Source organism: Temnothorax nylanderi, unplaced genomic scaffold (assembly GCF_030848795.1).
Source record: "Temnothorax nylanderi isolate EJ_2023f unplaced genomic scaffold, tnyl_v1.0 TNYL_tig0663_pilon, whole genome shotgun sequence".
NCBI classification, from domain to species: domain Eukaryota; kingdom Metazoa; phylum Arthropoda; class Insecta; order Hymenoptera; family Formicidae; genus Temnothorax; species Temnothorax nylanderi.
The window spans coordinates 15,089-38,759 of NW_027249725.1; the positions used below are offsets into that span (position 1 = coordinate 15,089).

The window sequence follows — 23,671 nt, forward strand, 5'->3', positions numbered from 1 at the left end:
AACAGCGCAGGCGTTGAGGCGCGCAATAGTGTAAAGCCCGGTCTACATAGGTCGCAGTTCGCAAAACGCAAGACACACGCACAGTCTACATGTCAATCTAACCTCTTTGTGTATAGAGGTTAGATTGACATGTAGACTGTGCGCGTGTCTTGCGTTTTGCGAACTGCGGCCTATGTAGACCGGGCTTAACCTGATTCGGCAACGAGAGCCGGGCGGTGGTACTCGTCACCCCGTGCAGCCAAACGTGCGGCGCTAAGGCGCGCAATATAAGGTTTGTTCTTTATTGCCGAACTTTTTGCACTAGTGTACACTAGTGACACCGAAGCGTTCTTTATTGCAATGCAACGTAGAACAAACCCGTTCTTTATTGCAGTGTAACCAAGTTCAGTGCAATAGTTCAGTGTACTCGCTGCCCTAGGTCTGAGGCAGGGTCAGGCAGTGCAGTGCAAGGACCGGGTAAGTAAAAATGGCTGAAAACATAAATAGTAATATAAATAAAGTAATCACAACAAATTATAAATATTATTGTAAATTAACTTATTAAATATTAAAGTAACTTGTTAAATATTTAAAAAAGAAAATAATAATCTATTTAAGTAGTTAGGTAGTTAGGTTTATTTATTGTTTGTAAATATAAAATAACTTTTAAGGTCGTTCTCCGGTCCTTATACTAGAGAAAATCGATTTTCTCTAGATTTTCTTGAAACTGTGAATATACGTTAATTTAGGTGTGCTTTATGCGTGGTATAAATTTCAGTACCTCTTCCGGTATAAAAAATAAAGATACTGAGCCTCAAAGTTTCAATTTTTACCAAAAAAAATTTTTTAATTTAATTTTTTTTTAATTTTGGCATTTTTTCCTTATAGAACTCGACGAGAGGAGCAACTTTGGTCCTCTTGGCCAACCTCGTATCTCTTACCGTTTGGCCTGGAAAACCTTTTCATTAGTAAAAGTTGAAACTTTGAGGCTCAGTATCTTTATTTTTTATACCGGAAGAGGTACTGAAATTTATACCACGCATAAAGCACACCTAAATTAACGTATATTCACAGTTTCAAGAAAATTTAGAGAAAATCGATTTTCTCTAGTATAAGGACCGGAGAACGACCTTAAATATTAAACTAGTGTATTTATTGCATAAAATTGTATTTATAATCAAAACATTCTGAATTATTTACATTATACAGAATATAAAAGAATTTTTATAACTAATAGATCAGCTGAAAGCAAAGTCATGGAAAGTGAAACAGCAATTATACAAAGAGATGCGGCAGGAAATATTTCAATTGATGAAAATGGATTCGTTACTTGCATTTCTGAAGGTAAGTCAAATTATCTATCATATAAAATATGAGAGTAATTAAGAAATCAACAAAAATGAAAATTTATATATTATTTTTTTAGGAGGGCCGGAATTTCAAATTTGTTATTCAGAGATCAATTTTAACTCCGACTCCATAAATTGTACGGTAAAAAAAAGGCAATATTCATTCCGTTAAATAATAATAATAACGAAATCAATAAACAAAATCAACAAGACAACTACATGGAAAATAGAATAACAGAAAGCTCAGAAAATATAGAAGAAACATTTTCATGGTCATATGCAAGCACAAAATTATTTTTATGTTTGTATAAAGAAAAAATACATTTACTTACGACAAGAAAAATTAGAAACAAAAAAGTATTATGGCAAAAAATAGCAGAAGAAATGAATATAAAAGGCTATAATGTATCAAATATACAAACCGAAAATAAATTTAAATCATTAGAAAGAGAAAAATATGATTACAAATAATAAAAAAACTGGCAGAAGTCGAGCAACATGTCCATATGAAACGTAAGTTATTATATTTCAACTGAAGAATTAATATAATATATATACATAATATAAGAAATATGTGTTTGTTCCGCCAATAATAAATAACAAAAGGTGCGTATATTTAATCGACTATAATTGGCCAAAATTTTCACAATTACACGACGTTTCGACCCAAGCTTCGGGTCCTTCTCAAGTAATCTAACAACAAACAATTATAAAAATCGCAGCGTCAATACAGCGGGTCAAAACATGTACGGAATTTAAATCGTGAGTAACACTTAAAAATACCTGATGAGGAAAACGTGCCATTATCAAACAATTCTCAGTCAACAAGTCGTGAAATTTTGATAGAAAAGTCACAGAGTGCTAAAAAATATATTTGTCAGTAAGTTGTCAAAAAAGTAAAAAGGAACACGAACAAAGAAAAAACTTAGTTACACAGAGAAAGTTTTCCAAAGGCACCGGTTCGTATCATGCTCGTTGAGTTAACGAAGTATCGTCAGAACGGCACAGCAATTACATGTTTGTGCGATGGAAGTCGGAAACGAACTGAACATATCGCGTCATGTAGTTGAGAACAGATCGAAAGGTTGACGGAGCGGGTGACCCCAATACAAATTATAAACAAGAGATGACGTTGTCATAAATAGGGTTTAAGTTGTCCGTATCTTTCTGTAAATTAATGGTATCGGAATATTTTTTGATGAGAAACATTTCAGCGATTTCTCTTTTTTTAGTATTTTTTTCTTTATGAAGTATCTCAACTTCAGACCATTTAAATTCGTGGCCAAGAGAAACGCGGTGCTTGCTGACCACAGAATGCTGATGATCAATCTTTTTTATATCATTGAAATGTTCCGTGACGCGAGTTTTCAAGTATCGCTTCGTTTGACCAATATAGGAAGCACAACAATCGTTACAGTTGATTCTATAAACCACCTCAGTAGACTGGTTTTTATCGAGACGATCCTTGCCCTTTTTTATGATGGTATCTAATTTTTTGGGGACAGTATAAACTGTAGTAATACCAACATTACTGAGTGTGCGACTTATAGTCCCGCAAAGATCTTTAACATATGGTAGTACCACGCAACGTCGAGGATCAAATTGAACCGGCGAGCTAGCAATATCTGGTTTGTGTCGCAGCTGCTTAATTCTATTGTTGATGTGCTTATTAATGAGATCCATTGGGAAGGAGTTATTCACCAAAATTTTTTTGACTAAATTGATGTTTGAATCATGGTAGCGAGCATCAGACAATAGAACAGCATGATCGACTAAGCTTGTAATTGTATTCACTTTATATTTCAATGGATGGCTAGAGAAATAATTCGTGTAACGGCCGGAGAACGTTGGTTTTCTATACCAATTCGAGGTCAATCTATTTCCATCGCGGATGACTATCGTGTCGAGAAACGGGAGGCCATCGTTGTTTTCTAGTTCATATGTGAAATTTAATCGCGGGTGGTAACTATTGAACACATCAAGTATGTCATTTAGTCTTGACATCGGAATTATAGCAAAACTATCGTCTACATACCTACAATAAAAAGGAAGGTCAAAGTCAAGAGCACCAAGGCAATGGGTCTCCAAATCCTCCATTACAATGTCAGCCGCCTTGGGAGAGAATGGAGACCCCATTGGACTGCCAAAAACTTGCTCATAATACTGTCCATTGAAACAAAAGCTGGTAGAGGTCAGTACCCATTCCACGGCGTGAAGAAATTGAGGTAGGGAATCGCTGAAATGTTTCTCATCAAAAAATATTCCGATACCATTAATTTACAGAAAGATACGGACAACTTAAACCCTATTTATGACAACGTCATCTCTTGTTTATAATTTGTATTGGGGTCACCCGCTCCGTCAACCTTTCGATCTGTTCTCAACTACATGACGCGATATGTTCAGTTCGTTTCCGACTTCCATCGCACAAACATGTAATTGCTGTGCCGTTCTGACGATACTTCGTTAACTCAACGAGCATGATACGAACCGGTGCCTTTGGAAAACTTTCTCTGTGTAACTAAGTTTTTTCTTTGTTCGTGTTCCTTTTTACTTTTTTGACAACTTACTGACAAATATATTTTTTAGCACTCTGTGACTTTTCTATCAAAATTTCACGACTTGTTGACTGAGAATTGTTTGATAATGGCACGTTTTCCTCATCAGGTATTTTTAAGTGTTACTCACGATTTAAATTCCGTACATGTTTTGACCCGCTGTATTGACGCTGCGATTTTTATAATTGTTTGTTGTTAGATTACTTGAGAAGGACCCGAAGCTTGGGTCGAAACGTCGTGTAATTGTGAAAATTTTGGCCAATTATAGTCGATTAAATATACGCACCTTTTGTTATTTATTATTGGCGGAACAAACACATATTTCTTATATTTACACATCATCGACTTAAACAATGATGTCTTACAATGATAATGGATTCTTCCATATGATCAACAAACGATTTGGACGGCATGTTGTCACACTAATGAAAGCGTGGACCAATAACACCATGAAGATGAGCACGGCTCGACATCAACTTATTTTTCTACTCCGCTGCAGACGACACGATGTATTGCCACCGCACATCCTCCACCTGCGTATTAATATTAGCTTTAGGAGCTACAGCGCGAAACACAGGTTCATTATATTTAAGGAGCGATACAAGCGCGCTATTTTAAACTTAGAAATTAGAGATTTAAACAACCATTTAAACTTTCTTAAATCCGAAATCGAGTATATTCGTGACGATCTTTCCTCTCTTTTACCGCATAAACTATTGATTGAGTTTTTTAACAGTAACAATCGAAAAATCATGAAGCACAATGTCCAGCAGAAACATAAGGCTACTAATAAGTTCAATAGAATATTTTCTAAACAGGATTATAAGACGTTTTTCAATAATGACAGAAAGAAGTGGCTTATTAACATTTCCAACATAAACATTCCTGATAACATAACTCACATCTTAAGTTTGGGTGATAATTTTGGTATTCCTGTCACCAACCGCGATAAAAAGGACCGTCTACTTACTACCATAGACACCATAAAAAACTTTGAAACCAGCAGTTATAAAATGCCTCCAGCCGCTATAAATACGATACGTAGCTCGATCGCGAACTCCTTAAAATTGTTTTTAAATAAGAACATCCATGTTGAATACATAGACCGCTACATCTTAAGAGAGTTCAGTAATTGCCAAAGATTTTTGCGTAATAATCCTGATATTTTTGTCACGAAGGCCGACAAAGGTCAGATAACTGTCATTATGGATAGAACTGATTATAACGATAGAATGATTGATCTACTTAATGATGAATCAACGTACAACAAATTAAAGAATAATCCTAATAAAAAACTAAGTACAAGGCTCAATCAATTAGTTAAATCTTGGCATGACAACGACATTATTGACTACTCTACTTACTGCCAGTTAAGGTGCACCAATGGCAATCTTCCTCGATGCTATGGACTGCCAAAGGTCCATAAAGCTGGCTTTCCTTTACGTATTATAGTCTCGTCCGTTGGGAGTCCGCTATACAATATAGCTAGTTACTTACACGCGATTTTGGACGAGCTGTTACCGAAGCCTAAATCTTACATTAAGGACAGCTGGTCGTTCGTGCAAACCATTAGGGATATAACTATAAATGCTGATCATGTCCTAGCTTCCTTTGATGTCACTTCACTTTTTACGAACATCCCAAAGGAACTAGTTCTTCAAGGCATTGAAAAACGTTGGCATCTCATTTCACCTCACACTAAATTCTCCCTACCTCAATTTCTTCACGCCGTGGAATGGGTACTGACCTCTACCAGCTTTTGTTTCAATGGACAGTATTATGAGCAAGTTTTTGGCAGTCCAATGGGGTCTCCATTCTCTCCCAAGGCGGCTGACATTGTAATGGAGGATTTGGAGACCCATTGCCTTGGTGCTCTTGACTTTGACCTTCCTTTTTATTGTAGGTATGTAGACGATAGTTTTGCTATAATTCCGATGTCAAGACTAAATGACATACTTGATGTGTTCAATGGTTACCACCCGCGATTAAATTTCACATATGAACTAGAAAACAACGATGGCCTCCCGTTTCTCGACACGATAGTCATCCGCGATGGAAATAGATTGACCTCGAATTGGTATAGAAAACCAACGTTCTCCGGCCGTTACACGAATTATTTCTCTAGCCATCCATTGAAATATAAAGTGAATACAATTACAAGCTTAGTCGATCATGCTGTTCTATTGTCTGATGCTCGCTACCATGATTCAAACATCAATTTAGTCAAAAAAATTTTGGTGAATAACTCCTTCCCAATGGATCTCATTAATAAGCACATCAACAATAGAATTAAGCAGCTGCGACACAAACCAGATATTGCTAGCTCGCCGGTTCAATTTGATCCTCGACGTTGCGTGGTACTACCATATGTTAAAGATCTTGGCGGGACTATAAGTCGCACACTCAGTAATGTTGGTATTACTACAGTTTATACTGTCCCCAAAAAATTAGATACCATCATAAAAAAGGGCAAGGATCGTCTCGATAAAAACCAGTCTACTGAGGTGGTTTATAGAATCAACTGTAACGATTGTTGTGCTTCCTATATTGGTCAAACGAAGCGATACTTGAAAACTCGCGTCACGGAACATTTCAATGATATAAAAAAGATTGATCATCAGCATTCTGTGGTCAGCAAGCACCGCGTTTCTCTTGGCCACGAATTTAAATGGTCTGAAGTTGAGATACTTCATAAAGAAAAAAATACTAAAAAAAGAGAAATCGCTGAAATGTTTCTCATCAAAAAATATTCCGATACCATTAATTTACAGAAAGATACGGACAACTTAAACCCTATTTATGACAACGTCATCTCTTGTTTATAATTTGTATTGGGGTCACCCGCTCCGTCAACCTTTCGATCTGTTCTCAACTACATGACGCGATATGTTCAGTTCGTTTCCGACTTCCATCGCACAAACATGTAATTGCTGTGCCGTTCTGACGATACTTCGTTAACTCAACGAGCATGATACGAACCGGTGCCTTTGGAAAACTTTCTCTGTGTAACTAAGTTTTTTCTTTGTTCGTGTTCCTTTTTACTTTTTTGACAACTTACTGACAAATATATTTTTTAGCACTCTGTGACTTTTCTATCAAAATTTCACGACTTGTTGACTGAGAATTGTTTGATAATGGCACGTTTTCCTCATCAGGTATTTTTAAGTGTTACTCACGATTTAAATTCCGTACATGTTTTGACCCGCTGTATTGACGCTGCGATTTTTATAATTGTTTGTTGTTAGATTACTTGAGAAGGACCCGAAGCTTGGGTCGAAACGTCGTGTAATTGTGAAAATTTTGGCCAATTATAGTCGATTAAATATACGCACCTTTTGATATACATAATAATATACAATAATACATTTATATATACTCATGCACTAAGATTTTTTGCTTTAACTTTTTTCAAATATCTATCTTAAAAAAATTGTAGTAGGAAAATGTTTTTTATAATATAAAATGCATTATTATAGAGAATTGACGGATTTAATTGGGAGTAAACATAATATTGAACCTCTAATCACATTTGGAAATAAAGGCACAATACTGAGAAATGACAGAACTACACCTACGTAAGTTTTATATAAGTTGTTTTAATAATTTGTGTATTATTTCTTATATTAGATAATCTATATATATAAAGGAAGATGTCCTGACTGACTGACTGACTGACTCACTCATTCACTCATCAACGCCCAGCTCAAACCCCTGAACCGAATTTTTACCAAAAATATATGAAATAGGGGTAGAATTTTCCGGGGAGTGCCACTATGTGTATAGTTTCTTGTTACCGATTTTCTGGAAACCGGTTTTTCTAATTTTTCGGGAAATAATTGACCGAATCTCAAAGAATTATAGATCAAACAGGGGTAGAATTTTCCGGGGAGTGCTATAAAGTGTATAATTTTTCGTTATCGATCTTTTTGGAAGCCGGTACCGAAATTTTTTCAATTTTTCGGGAATTTATTGACCGAATTTTAAAGAATTGTATATGAAGTAGGGGTAGAATTTTACGGGGAGCGCTATGATGTGTATAGTTTTTGTTACCGATCTTTTTGGAAACCGGTTTTTTTAATTTTTCCAATTTTTCGGGAAATAATTGATTGAATCTCAAAGAATTATACATGAAGTAGGGGTAGAATTTCCCGGGGAGTGCTATAAAGTGTACTATTTTTTGTTACCGATTTTTTTGGAAACCGGTTCCGAATGATCGAATCTCAAAGAATTGTACATAAAGTAGGGGTAGAATTTCCCGGGGAGTGCTATAAAGTATATAATTTTTCGTTACCAATCTTTTTGGGAATCGGTATCAGAAGTTTTTCGAATTTTTCGGGAAATAATTGATCGAATTTTAAAGAATTGTATATAAAATAGGGGTAGAATTTCCCGGGGAGTGCTATAAACTGTATAGTTTTTCGTTACCAATCTTTTTGGAAACCGGTATCTTTTTGAAAATCGGTTACGAAATTTTTCCAATTTTTTAGGAAATAATTGAGTAAATCTTAAAGAATTGTATACGACGGAATTGAACTTCAGTCGATAAAAAAGTAATATTTTTTAATTTATAGCATTTTAGAGAGAGAGAGAGATATATATATATATATGATATGATATAATATGATTTATTATGCCCGAGCAATACTAAAGGGCAAATATACATAATTACACAGTGTATTGCACTAGCAACAGACTAGAAAGGCAATGAAACAAAGGAAAACTGCAATATTGGATAGTACAAATAGTATAACTACAGTATAAAATAACGCACTTAAAACTAATACAACAAGTACAGAAATAAAACTAAGAACAACGCACTTAAAACTAATAATAAAGAAAGAAATTGAGGAAAAACAAACCAATACGTCACAGTTCGCTAGCAAGCAGAAACTCCTTAAGAAGATTCTTGAAGGAAGGGAATGAAGAAGCCGAAGTGATATTACAAGGAAGAGAATGCCAGAAATAGATCGAGGAAAGATGAAAAGAGTTTCTGTAGGTGGTTGTTCTATGGGAAGGAACATGAAAATTTTGTGATGCATGGCGGTCGGATCTCCTCAACGATGGATCAAGTAAAGTGAAATGCTCACTCAGATAAGAAGGAGAAGACATATGAAGTATACGAAACGTTTGGCAGCCGAGAAAATACAATCTTCTATTTTCAACTGAAAGCCACCTCAGTTGGCGTCTAAACGGAGTGATATGTTCATCACGCTTAAGATAAAAAATGAAACGAATACAACAGTTGACAAGTCTCTGTAATGCATTGTTCAACTCTCCACTCAAGCCATGATAAACCAGACAGCAGTAGTCAATATGAGGCATAATTAGAGACAATACAAGCTTTATCCTTAACCCGATAGAAAGTGAATTTTTATTAAACTTAAGCTTGTACAAAGCATGGTGAACCTTCTGAGAGACATGTAAGATATGTTTTTTCCATGATAAATTAGACATGAATGTCACACCCAGATTTCTCACTTCTCTTACAAAGGGCAAAGGCGTCTGGTTTACAATAATAGGTGGCAAGCAGTCGAGGTCAACATCATTAGTATAAGACCGACTAGCAAATATAATTACTTTTGATTTAGCCGGATTAAGTTTAAGACCATTTAAGTTGGCATAGTTGAACAACGCATTTGCATCTCTTGAAATAAGCTCCAGAGCATGACGAATGTTAGCCAAAGAACATTGCAGATATATTTGTATATCATCAGCAAAAAGCATATGATAAACAAAAGACAGGATTCCACTAATATCATTGATGTAAAGAGCGAATAAAAGTGGGCCGAGTACAGAGCCCTGAGGAACACCTGAAGACGTATATAACCACTCAGAAAAATTACCCTCATCATCCACTACAGCTTGATAACGGCCAGTGAGATAAGAGAAAATCCACGTGAGAACCGCATCAGAAAAACCGATTTCTTTCAGTTTGATGAGCAATCGTAGATGTGGGACAGTATCAAATGCCTTACCAAAATCAAATAGAATCATTAATGTAATCAGTCTGTTGTCAATTTCGCTCCTAATATCATCACAGATACGCAGAAGTGCAGATTGAGTGTTATGACCCACACGATACGCAGACTGTCTAGGATTTAAGAGGTTATATTTATTCAAGTAATCTGTAATTTGTGAGGCCACAATTCTTTCGAGGATTTTAGACATTTCCGGCAAATTAGCAATGGGTCTCGTATCAGACGGGGATAAAGGAATACGAATCTTAGAGAGAGGGCGGATAAAAGGGCTCGCTTCCACTGAGACGGAAACGAAGAAGTCTCCAATGAGCGGTTAAATAAAGCCGTTAGACACGATGAAATCGTAGGCCATGCAATACGCAAAATATAAAGGGGTATGCCATCCGACCCTGACGCATAAAAATGGAGAGGTCCCTTAGAAATGAGCTTGAGGACCAAGCCAGGTGTTATAGCAGAGAAAACGAACTCAGGACGCTGAGATGGACGAGCAACCCGATCAATAGCAGAAATAAAGTCATCATATAAGCAAGGCAACTGAGCATTAGATACTGAAACATAAAATGAATTTAATTGCTTAGGTGTAAAAAAATGTAGAGGAGAAACTAGAGATGATTTTACAAGACCAAGACAAGCTAGTTCTCTCCAAAGTTTAGCAGGATCAGTGATATTTTTAAGAGAATTAAATTGAAACTCACTTTTGGCTTGTTTGATATCTGTATTAAGCTGATTACGAAAAAGTCTGTAAGTGGCGTAGCCAAGTAAACTATTAGAACGTTTTGCCTGCTTATATAACTGATTGCGAGTACGAATCCGGGTTTTAATATCATTAGTAAGCCACCGCACTGGAGGCCTCTTAATCACTAATACATGAGCAGGAGCGAATGTATCAAGTGCCTTTAATAAGTTACCAGACAACACCTCAGAATTTGTCAACCTCGGCATCACCAGATACCTCATCAATCTCAGTCCGCACCACGTCAGCAATAGATCCAAGATATTCAGAGAACTCAGAACATTCAATGCCTCTGTAGTTACGCCGAGAAATAGAACGCCCAGATATCGGATTAGAATTAAGTGACATGGACGACTAAATAAGATCGTGACCAGCAATAAAAGGACTCGGAGATTGAGTGAATGATAAAACTTTATCAACGTCATCCACAACTAATACGTCAAGCCATGAGTCCGAGGTCGCAGTATGATAGGTAGGTTCAGAGTTAACAATGTGTAATGACAAGCTAGACATAAGTTCACGCAAATAGTTCGATTCATAACTAGTCGATGATAGATTGCAGTTTAAATCACCACCAATAATAATATTTTTATAAAGATTTTTATAAAGATGAGAGAGAGAGAGAGAGAGGGAGGGAGAGAGAGAGAGAGGGGGAGGGAGAGAGAGAGAGGGGAGAGAGAGATAGGGAGAGGGAGAGGGGGGAGAGAGAGAGATCTTTCTTTTGTTTTGTTTTAAATATTATCTTAATAAATAACTTTTTTATGTAGTAACTGCAATATCTAACTGTAATGTAAAAACTAATGTACATACAAAACTGTTTTCTTGATGTTTGTTTATTACTTGGCAATATAATACAATTTCATGCATATATATTATAAACTCGTCCTGTCACGGTCGCCACAATGTTATATTTGGTGCGGATAGAGTGGGCGGGTGCACATAAAAGACCAGGAACATTAATCTATGACGACGTTTTATTCTAAATACTTTGCCTATGTATATCTATATTCTATATTTTATATATTACAAAATAAAAAAATTTATAATACAAAATATTTGACATTATTTTCTTTTTATCGAGATAGTAAATTACAGATTTCGTCACGAACATGCGTTCCTCTCACATCATACTTATATTCCCTTGCATTATCGATCATTACAATTGGTCTATTTTGTAATTCAATATCAGGATATTCTTCTTTTAGCTGTGGTTCAAAATAGTGTAGGTCTTGCACATTCGCAATGTTATGTAATACACAACATGCATGTATGACTCGTACCATTCGTGGTATATCTCGCAATTTAAAATGGTATAACTGACGAAATCTTTGCTTAAGGCAGCCAAATGCATTTTCGATAACAACTCTGCATGAGCTTAGTTTCTGGTTGAATGATCTTTGTGCACGTGTCAAGTGTCCGTTATCCTTATATGGAACAATCAATTGTTTCAAACAGGGATAAGCACTATCTCCCAACAGGTAATAATTATCTGAAAATTATTATTATTATATATGTATTAGGGTGTCATTTTGGAGCAACTTTTTTTTTCATTTCACGAATAGCATATATACTTGCAGGAAGGTAAAATAAGATACCTGTTAAAGTTTGAGCCCTTAATATTAATATTAACAGGTCGCTCAATTTTTTATTTTTCATTTAGTAAGATAGAAAAAATATTATAACTATCTAATAAACAGTAATACAGCATTGCTCCACATAGATTTTTTGTAGTAAATGTACCGCTCTACAAAAAAGATCTCTTATCATTTTTTCATAAATTCAACCGTTCAAAAGATATTCAAAGTTAAAGTTTGATAAATTTTATAAAACTTGTTTTTGCTTCTTATGAATTTTGTATCATATCGACTATCAAAAATTATGAAATAATCAATACATATTTTTGTAGAAAATTTAACGATCTACAAAAAAGGTCTCTTATATTTTTTTCATAAATATAACCATTTAGACGATATTAAGGTTTAAAGTTCAAGGTGTATAAAAATTATCCTTTTTTTTCATATTATAACAAAATTATGAGTTTTATCGGATATTTTTTTTAATTTTTTCCGTAAATTATTAAATTAACTGTAAAAATAACTTTAATTCTAGTCAATAAACATTATTAGTTACTCATTGAAGGCCATAAAAATATATTTTTTGTCAAAAAATTGGTTTTAATGAGCTAATATTCGTTATAATAGTTGCACAAGTGATCGACAAAATACTGACGAATAAAATACCACTTTTGTTAGACCAAATATCAATGATACAAATATTTCAAAATAGTTTTTCCAATAAATTTATTGATTGACAATTATGAATGTTTAATTATAATTATATATTACTGCGTAAAAAATTTTTAATCTTTATTAAAATATCCGTGAGAATGATTCTAATGTATATTTCAATCGATTTCTCGGTTGATAATAGTGATTTGATGTCATTAACTCAGTCGATAATTACTTCATTTACTCTTTTTCTTCGGAAGAACAGTGTTAACATTTGTTGCGATTTTTGTTTTTTTTATTTAAACCTCATTTTTCCACTGGTTCATTAACTTTATTATTGTACACTAAATAATAAATTATCGTATACTAATAATAAATAAATCAATATTTTTAATTGGTGATATTAGTGAAAATTTCGTTGGTCTAAAGCTTCCAGGGGGGTTTTCCAAATTCCTCGGATGAGGAGATTATGCATCCAGGCAATTGACACAGCACTGGTAAACCTGTAAGACTTTAACACCAAACTAGATGACTTTATCAATTTGTTTAAAAAACTTAAAAATTATATATAAAACATTCAGTCTCTTCTGCCTGATCAGTCGATAGATATCAATTTCTTCAAAAAATTTCTCAGCTCTTAACTTCAAATCCATAGATTCTCTCAATTCATCATATTTATGACATTGCAGCAATACATGTCTAAGATCCTCTTTCTCATAACCACACTCGCACCTCTCATTATCAATATAGCCTTTTCTCTGCAACGAGACTCCGAGATTATAATGGTTAGCCCTGATTCTATTGTATAGCGTAACAAAATATCTCTCCAGGTTAATGCCCCAGAACCAGGGTTTCACTGCAAGTCGATCGTAAAAATTACTAAAGTAAAAGGCGCCTTTGTGCGCAGAATCACGGATTATCGATTCCTGGGTTGCATCCCACGTTTCTTTACGAATCAACATCATAAGGTCCCCAACCGGGATCTCAATAGAGAGGTCCGCCTCTTCTTCTGCCGCTTCCTTGGCAAGAGCATCCGCAAGCTCATTGCCACACCGAGAAAAAAACCGTGCGTTTGGTGTGTGCAAAACCAATGGATTTCAATCTCGGAATGAAATATACCTCGGTAGCAAAAAAATTTAACTCGAATCATACGGTACCCTTAGTATAAATGCATACTATCATCTTTAACCGAGAATCATTTGGATTTTGCTCAAGTAGGAAGGACATTTAGCTTAAATTTCACGGGCCCATTCGTCGACCTTACATGAGACGTATGATGCCTTCCGTGCTTATAACTCTCGGACGACCATGCCGCTTGAGTAAGGGTGAACCGAGCGTTTGCTCGTATGCCCCTCCCATTTTTCTTGCGCTCGTTTTCGAGAGACGATAATCGAGATATGTCGAATATCGATACGTGACATTTTTTTATGCGGTTGTATTTCTATAACCTCTGCGTCATGTGTCATGTGCAGTGATCAAGCGATTTCTTTTTGAGAAACTTCGACTCGGCATAATCCAAATCAGGATCACTGCAAATGGTAAGTACTTTATTGAAGCTTTCTACAACAAGTACGTACTACACTTAAACTCACCCGAAAGTACATGAATTGCATTTTTTTTCTGTCATTAAAAAAATCTAACCTCAAACTATTATTTAGTGAATTAGTTTCATCAAAAAACACATTGAAAGGTAGAAGTAATTTTGGGAATTGACAAAAAGTGGCTCTATATTTTCTTTTTCTATATATTTTATATCATATTCTGGCAAAAATCGTATGTAAATCAATCAATATTTGTATTGTACTTTGTTTATTTCCATGATGTTGGATTGAATAAGAAAGAAAATATATACTGGGCGGATGAAGAAATAATCATTTGAATATCAAGAGATGGCTAATCTCAACGATAGTCAAGTTTCCGGAATGTCTATGACAAATCTAATACAGAATGCTTTCTACATTGAAAGTGGTGTGTTCACTTTTTTTCTCAAAGTTGCATGCGTATGTGCTCCTGAGTATAATCGATTTTAAATTTGAAGTGATCACAAAGAATAGAATATTCCAAAATATAAAAATTCTCGATAAACGATTTTTTAGTAACAGTAAAAGATCCCTTATTCTTTTAAGATCTTTAGTGCATGGCAATACGTTTTAAGCCTAAGAGGTATATTAATGTAGCTTTCACCTACATCATGCAAATCGAATTATCCAAAAAGATTTTTTTGTGAAGAGACAAAACCTTTGCAATATTCGATAAATATTTCAGAAGCATTATGCGACGTAAATTATATGCAGATTTTACTTAATTTGAAATAGATTGATCAAAATGGTGAAAATATTGTTATTGAATTCAATATATAGATAAAAATAGAATAAGTCGTTGATATATAATAAGATTTTTTTCCTTTCGTTTTAATTCATTTTTGAAAAAAATGTTTCTCGTATTTTTACAACCATATTGATTTTCAGGAATTCTTTGATTATACTTACAAGGGAACCTCGCGAAGTGGAAAATTCTGATTTTAATGAAACTTTCCACACATGTAGGAGGAGTAAAAAGATGAATTTAGATATTTTTTGTAGCGGCCCAAAAACGGTTTTAAGGGGTGAAACCACTGCTCATATGTAGAGCGGTTTTTTGCTTTTCTCGATATATTTCGAAAAATATTCGAGATATCAAAAAAAAGTTTCAAATAAAAGTTTTATAGTAACATCTCCTCTATTCAACAACATTAACAAAATTTAAAAAAAAAAAGTTTTGTTTAAAAAATTATTTTTAAAAAATATTATATTAATGTTGTTGAATAGAGGAGATTTTACTATAAAACTTTTATTTGAAACATTTTTTGATATCTCAAATATTTTTCGAGATATATCGAGAAAAGCAAAAAACCGCTCTACATATGAGCAGTGGTTTCACCCCTTAAAACCGTTTTTGGGCCGCTACAAAAAATATCTAAATTCATCTTTTTACTCCCCCTACATGTGTGGAAAGTTTCATTAAAATCAGAATTTTCCACTTCGCGAGGTTCCCTTGTTAGACACATTCGCATTCGTATGAATTATTGTAGATAATAATTCTCTAATAACCTCATGCAATCCGTTTCAGAGAATGTACATGGTATCTTAGATAGTTCCCCAAAAAGAATGAGATATTCCGACGAATGTAGTGTTGCTATTAGAAACTGCCAAGTATTTGATAACTCTGCATCAGAATCCGATCTCTCTACACACAACAGTTTCAGCCCTCGTAATGTACAATCTTTCTGTGACAAATCACAACACTCTGCCGCTTTTCCTGCTTCTACTGAAAGACCAAATTTGATCGATGGAAATAACTTAGAAGATATATCCAATTACCGCGTGATACTGTTAGACAAAAGCTCAAAACCCCTTTTGGCCAACTTTTTCACGGAAAATACGCAAAAAGTAACAGAAAAAGGTACTCGGTGATTTTGGAGTATTTGAAATTTTTATACAGAAGAACCTTGTTTTAGTTATTATTAAAATGGTATCTACTTTCTAAATCTGAAATAGTGAAGTTCCACTGATTTTCAGTGACTATTCAATAACGCAGATGTGCAAATGCGGTCACTAAGAATAAGTGGAAAATCACATATTTTTGGTAAAAATTCACTTATTTTTAATGAAAATTCACTTAAAGGTCAGTGGAAATCACTGGCGAAATAATGAAATTCACTAACAGAACAGTGAAATTCACTGTCAGAACAGGGAAAGTCACTGGCCAGTCAGTGGTAATATTTTCACTAACTAAAATCAGTCACATATGGCGCGATCCTCACTGATTCAGATTTAGAAAGTGGGAACCAAGAATTTAATTTATATGTTCTTAGACACCCAGAAAAACAAAGTTAATTCCCGGTTGCAAAATTATATTTATGGAATTTTGATGGAGACGCAAGAAGGAGAGGATGAAATCGGATTTTTTGATTTTGAAAAAGATCCCGTAAAATGCGAACTACTTAAAGAAAAAAAAAACAGAACCTACTTCTCGCTTGGAACAGTGGCAAGATTAGTTGTACTTCACGAAATGCGACGCACGCGTTCGCGTTCGTAAGTTTTCCAGCGCAATATTTATAGAAAGATTTTACGTTGATGCGAGGATGAGAATAAGATGCCATGATAAAATCAGATATTTAAAATCTTTTGCAAAAATTTTTAAAATTAATTTCTTAGGATTAGAGGCGCAAGATTCGAAGAGCTAGCTCAATGGGCCGCTGAATTATTTCCTGGTTATTCCAAAGAAAGATTCTATGCTTCTTGTACAACAAACTCCAATGCAAAAGGAGCTTTTTATTCATTCTACGCCAAACGCAGAGAGAAATTGCTTGCTACTGAAATGATAAGCCTACAATCCAAAAAAAGTACTTCAAATAAAGGTATCTTTTTTCATTTTCTTTTCTTCAACAATAACTCTATTAAAAAATACCTTTTGGATTATGTACAGTACCTGATAATAATTTGATAGTTCAAAGATTTTTCAAGAGGGTATCACATAAAAGTTACACATATCTCATTACTTCAATATTGTCGAACAAATACATACATTTTATAATTATTTCTCAGAACCTGATAAGTTCACCGAAGATTTCGAATCGATTTGCTCAACGATCGAATTTATCGACGACAAATACAAAAAAAAAATGGTCCGAAACGGCAGTACAAGAAAGATTCGATTTTTACAAAAACAAAAACACCGAGGAGATTTTTTCAAAATTTTCGAACTTGCGTTCTCTAATTGGATATTCACTTGTATGTTTTTGATTTCATTTGATTCACTTGTATGTTATTAATTTCATTTGGTTCTATTCTTTTTACAATCTTTTTTTTTGCTCATGACTTTCGCAGATCCAACTAGATTTTGGTCTTCTCTTCCATAAACCAATCGATTCTTTTCTACAATCTTGGCCACTAATCGCAAAGAAAATTGTTCAATTGGCAAAAACAAGAAAAAAAGACATCGAAGTAAAAGAAATATTGAAAGCAAATGATTTACTTGTCAAGAACGGTTAGTTTTTAATATGATTTATTCATACTACTCTAAATCTGAAATAATCAAATTCGACTATTTGAAATAGTGACTTAACTCTGACTACTGAAATAGTCAAATTTGACTATTTCTGATTTAGAGAGTAGATCATCGCAAGTATTTTCATATACAATTTTGCCGTCCTGATTTATGTAACTATGAAACAAAATATTGTAACTTCTATTTTCAAGGCTAATTCCTAGAAAGCAGAAAAAGATTAGATAACATTCAAGTGTTAGTTATAGAAAAGGAACACTATCTACATTTCATTATTTGTCGATCAGAGCGTGACTTTGATAATAACAATATATGTTACCAAATCGTGAAATATAATAATTTGGAATATGTAATAAAAAATATAAGTATACAACTGATATTCATTTGACAACTTTATTCACTATGTTTCGATTCCTAAAAATATACTTTTGTCAGTAGATGACTACATCGAAAGGTTCGGGATTCGTACCCCACATGTATACAGTTTTCATTTCACAATTCCAAACAAGAATGTAATAAATCGGAAAAATAAAAGATAAAAATAGTTTCGCTGGTAATAGCGTTGAATTCCTTTGTAACTAAATAAAAAGTGTCTTTTGTTCCACTAATACCTGAATCAAATCAAATCAATTTCCATTTATCAATTTTTTCTTAGCACTAAGGAAATTTTAGATTTCAGTTTACCGGAAATTTCCCTGCACCAGAAAACACTACCATTTCCTTTGGAAGCCTCAACTACACTTTTTTGAGCTAAATAATGTCTGTTAACAGGTCATTTAGACATTTTGGCCCTCATTCTTCTACCATACATGTTTCGCAAGATAGTGAAACAAACTGCGAGAAGTACATCTGGCCCGTGGACGCCTACAAAAACAGAAATCCTCACTTCTTTCGTTTATCATCTCGAGGTAATTATTCCTTTCTCATAAGTGTATATAATGATGTTTGTCGACATTTATGGATCGTTTATTCTTTTCTTTTGAGAAAGTAATGATTAAATATTTTAAGAAATTCTGATCTCAGTTTCAAACGCGAAGGACTGTGATGACAAGTTTTGACACGAGTAGCAAATTTTTACTAAAGCATAAAATAATACCACACAATCATAACAAAATAGATAAAAATATAAATATAGAAATATGTACAAGTGAAAAAATTCAACTGATCCTTTTTTCCTGGAAGAATATCAACAAAATTATAACATTTATCAAATCAATATTGAATAAACATTTTATGCTTACTGAATATGGATCGTCAGATTTTAATGTTTGTAGTTTCTTGTCAACTTATGTCTTGCCCTTTTTAAGACATTACAATTTTTTTGCATTTTTCTAGAGCACTTCTGATGTTAGCGATTCATTGAAAGAAATTCGGAAGAAGGTGGAAATTCTCCACACAAGTCACAAATTGGTCGCCGACCCGTTTGTTGTGATCAACGGACCGACCCTCGGAAGCATTACATCGTCCTACGTTATCATAGGAGATTTCACATACCAAGTTGCGAGTCCTATTGCAGCGGTTGAAATTTGTTTTCAGAGCGTAAAAGTACTTCAACAAAAATTTTCATCTATAAGTAACCACATTTGGCAATTTATTGAGAAAAGGGTTTACGGTTTTGACGTTCCTAACGTTTACGCTAATGTAACTACGCTCATTGACCAAATTAATAAGTAGACAAACGATTTATATTCAATACTCCAATGAAAGTCATAGTTTACTAGGCAGGCGATTTTTTCAGCCAATTCTTTTAACTTCGAAAATTGAAATTTTTTTTTAGTCTACTTTGACTTTTATTTCTTCGAAAACTTAATTTTTTCTAACAATTTTGTTAACAGAGACCAAATTGTTTTTGTTTTTATTTTTGTCTACTATTTTACTGTGTTCACATTTTAATTTGTAATAAAAAGCTGCTGCTTCACAATTCTTGTACATGTAATTAAAAGTCATAATGGCAAGTAATCCTTCATTTTGTAACTTATTATCTGTTAGCAAACAACTGGATAGAAAATGCATGGAATTTTCGCTTTTTTTATACAATTATCCCTCTTTGCCGCGAAAAGCAATCGACGACATTCTTGCACGAGTTAATGATCTTGTATCGGCGTCTCTCATTCCATATATTCAATATCAAATGGAATGCGAACTTCGACCAGTAGTAACGTCGGAAACCTTCAGTAAAGTCCAATTCATTTTAGAAAGAAATAAGAATCCGCTTGGCAAGTTCCTCACAGAGCATTTAAGATTCAAAATGTATGAAGAACAGAGTTTCTTCATACCTCCCGAGATTTTCCCAATCGGAGACCAAAACATTTTTGTTGCGAATGATGATGGGTACATTGAGGTTCATTCGAAATCAATTTACGCGGCCCATGTTTCATTACGAAATATTTTAAAGAATGTTTTATCGCTCCCTGGTGTCTTTGATGAAATACAAAACTATGTCACTTTTTTATCTAAAAATACAAATCAATTATCGAATTGCATGCAAGCAAATTTGTGGCAAGAAAAATACAAAAATGATGAAAAAATTGTTTTACCTTTATGGCTATTTTTTGGCGACTTCGAGACTAGAAACGCACTAGGAAGCCATGCAGGAGAAGAAAAAATGGGTGGAGTTTACGTTTCTCTTGCTTGCCTGCCTCCAAAATTTGCCACAAAAATGCACAACATCTACTTATCTACAATTTTTCGATCAAAACATTTAAAAGAATTCGGCAATGAGAAAGTTTTTAGCAAAATAATTGGAGAATTAAATATTTTATCTCGAGAGGGATTATCAATTCATATTAAAGGACGATCATACACTGTATTTTTTGACTGTGTTCAAATATTAGGAGATAATTTGGGTCTTAACTGCATTTGCGGATTTGCAGAGGGATTCAGATCAAAACGCTTCTGTAGAATTTGTTCACTCTGTCGCGATGAAAGTCAAATTAAGGCTTATGAAGATCAACGTTTTTTGAGGACCCCTCAATCTTATGAGATCGATGTTTCAAAACAAAATTTTGCTTTAACCGGGATAAAAGAAAATTGCGTTTTTAACAAACTTGACAAATTCCACATTTTAGAAAACATTACAGTCGACATTATGCATGATGTTTTTGAAGGAATAGCTGTTTATACAGTGAGTAATATTCTTCAAGCTTTGATAAAAGAAAAAGTTGTTTCTCTGGAACTGATCAATAGAAGGATAGAATCTTTCCCGTACAATAATACTGAAAGAGCAAATAAACCAAGGCCGTTGTATTTTGTTCAAGCAAAAGGGGGGAAACAATTAAAAATTAAACAATCCTCATCGGAAATGCTCTGTTTGACTCGATACTTAGGTTTAATGATAGGCGATAAGATTCCGGCGACAAACAAATTTTGGAAGTTATATCGATGTCTTCGACACATTGTTGGGATTCTCACGGCTCCGAAATTGTCCAAGAGTGTTATAGCTGAAGTCCAGGAACTCATAGAAAAGCACAACGCTTTGTATGTTGAACTTTTCGGAAAATTGAAGCCGAAAATGCATATTTGGCTTCATTACGGTCGAGTTATGATGCTCTATGGACCGGTTGTGCATTTTTCTTCAATCAAATTCGAAAGAAAGAACAAACAATTAAAAGAATTCGCATCAGGAACTTCATCAAACATCAATTTGCCACTGACAATAGGTATCAGGCATCAATTGCAAATGTGCTATTTTTCAGAATTCTATCAGAATTATTCGCAAAAAGACTTTACACCAGGACAAATTGATCAAAAAAATGCTTTCATGAGATTGAAAACAATGTTTCCAAACATCGATGATAACATGACAGTTCAAACGTTAAAAAGTGTGTTAATTTTAGGCAAGACCTTCTCGCGAAACACAATTCTAGTTTCTCGAATAATTAGCGATGACGGTCCGACATTTGGAAAGATCGAAGATATCTTCTATTGCAATGAGAAAGAAATTTATTTCTTTATGCGAGAATACGAAACCTTATACTTCAATCATTTTTACCATGCGTATAGTGTCTCCTCGAATGTGAAGCCGGCTATTTGTATTAATGTCGAATTAATTCCTCTTTTACCGCCGTGTTTGCATGTTATTAAAAATGACGAACAATTTGTAGCGACGAGATATGATTTTTGAAGATGTATTAAGAAATGCGATTATCTTCAAATAAACTGAAATGAATTCTTCGAGTGAATTTTTTTCCCCATACATATTCTATCAAAACGTATGTTCAAAATTATCGTTCAATTTTGATAATTAAGCATTAATTTTCTTCAAAGTTATATAATCTCAGTCAAAAATGTGTTACTAGAAATTGTTAAAAAATCTTTAGCGTCGAATTAAAAAATAAATTCTAGTTTACATGAAAAGCTTGTTACGATTATAAAAATAATAATATAATATAATTAAATTTCCTAAAATAATTGACTGAAAAAAACTTTAACTACAATGGAATCAAATAATTTAATGACTGTTTTATGTGAGAACAAATTATTGTTAATTTATATTTTAGAAAGAACGTTTGAAAATTTTCATTACTTGAAAATATTTATGTACGAGCTTTTTCTAAGTGACCCTTGAGTGGGCGTGGTCTAACTTCCAAACTCTCGGTCACCCATGCCAAAATGGTAAGGTCTCACTAGCGCGTGAGCTATGACCAGCGCCGTGTTTCTGTTGCATGTAGTCCTTTCTATTGAATCACGTAGTACGTGCGTTGAAAGCACGGAATCAGTACATATGCATACTAATGTGATACGGCTGTTCGCTTTACTCATAAAGCATTTTTTCCTTGATTCAGAAGCTCGACTATGTGCTAACCTCAAAGATAAGTATCAGTACCATATACCAAACGCACGGTTTTTCTCTGGGTGCAGCAATTCCCACGTGGGCGGGGATCCAAACGAGCACGATTCTCTTGCCATGGTTTCTCTCCAAATCGTATATCAATAATCTGGTCTTGGTAACATACCTATTTTTATGGACATTGAGACGGTTGTCACTGATAGACTCCAAAACCGATTTGCAGTCCGAAAGTACAACAATATCGTTGCTTCTGCGGTTCGCCTGTACCAGCATCAACTGTAATGCAGATTTCACTGCAAAGGCCTCAGCTGTGTATGACGTGCACAAATACGGGAGACTTATTTTATACGCGAAATCCTCATCGCAGATGATCATACTAGCCCCAGTGGAGCGTTTAGCCTCATCGTATGACCCGTCAGTGTATATTATCTCGGGGGATACCAAATCATACGCCTCGACTGTCTCCCGGATAAGCCGGCGATCAGAATACTTGCGATGCTTCCTGTCTCTGCCGATGTTAGTGTCCACAGTAGGCATGAAGGTGTGAGCCCCAAAGGTTCCGCAAAATTTCTCGAACCTTCTCGATTCACCGATATTGGCTCTAAGTAAAGTGGCTTTTCTCCATATCTCCGACAGTAGCGAATATCTATACATTGGCTGACGAAATCGGGCGTAGCTCTCGCAATCCATCAAGCGTTGGAGCTTCTGGCATAATTCACTCCGATTGTAAGCGATGGCTTTATTGACAAAGTTTCTGCCCAGCATAGTAGCTCGATCCTTAAGTAGTCTGACCTTGGACTCTGCAATAATTACATTATTTGGGGTGCTGTTTCTGTAGCCAAGTGCCGTGCGGATACCCTAATATTGGGCCCTTTCCAACTTCAATTGGAGTGCCGAATCTCTAAGAAAATACACAAAGTTACCGTAGTCTGTTATTGATCTGACGAGGCTCTTATAAAGCATGAGGGCTGTATTTACTTCCATACCTCTGGATACCCTACATAGGTAACT

The 23,671-nt window shown here is 34.5% G+C and overlaps 1 protein-coding gene and 1 long non-coding RNA gene across 3 annotated transcripts; both read left to right on the forward strand.

Annotated features, from left to right (window-relative positions):
• Positions 1-134: 134 nt before the first annotated feature.
• On the forward strand, positions 135-6,337 carry LOC139784695 (uncharacterized). Its single transcript, XM_071723888.1, has 6 exons — positions 135-271; positions 374-456; positions 1,217-1,323; positions 1,406-1,841; positions 4,319-6,243; positions 6,314-6,337. The coding sequence occupies exons 4-6, from the start codon at positions 1,835-1,837 to the stop codon at positions 6,335-6,337; spliced, it is 1,956 nt and encodes a 651-aa protein (XP_071579989.1). The 5' UTR covers positions 135-271; positions 374-456; positions 1,217-1,323; positions 1,406-1,834.
• Positions 6,338-14,105: 7,768 nt separating this feature from the next.
• On the forward strand, positions 14,106-22,044 carry LOC139784692 (uncharacterized). Of its 2 annotated transcripts, XR_011721638.1 has the most exons (4): positions 14,106-14,363; positions 17,022-17,224; positions 18,643-18,779; positions 19,207-22,044. It is a non-coding gene; the product is annotated as an uncharacterized lncRNA (long non-coding RNA). The 2 variants fall into 2 exon arrangements; XR_011721637.1 differs by lacking the exon at positions 17,022-17,224 and having other exon boundaries at positions 14,113-14,363.
• The last annotated feature ends 1,627 nt before the right edge of the window (positions 22,045-23,671 follow it).

Coding starts and splice junctions, on each gene's coding strand:
- LOC139784695 (XM_071723888.1), top strand. Junction 6,244..6,313: donor TTGATCCTCGACGTTGCGTG/GTACTACCATAT, acceptor GTATTACTACAG/TTTATACTGTCCCCAAAAAA.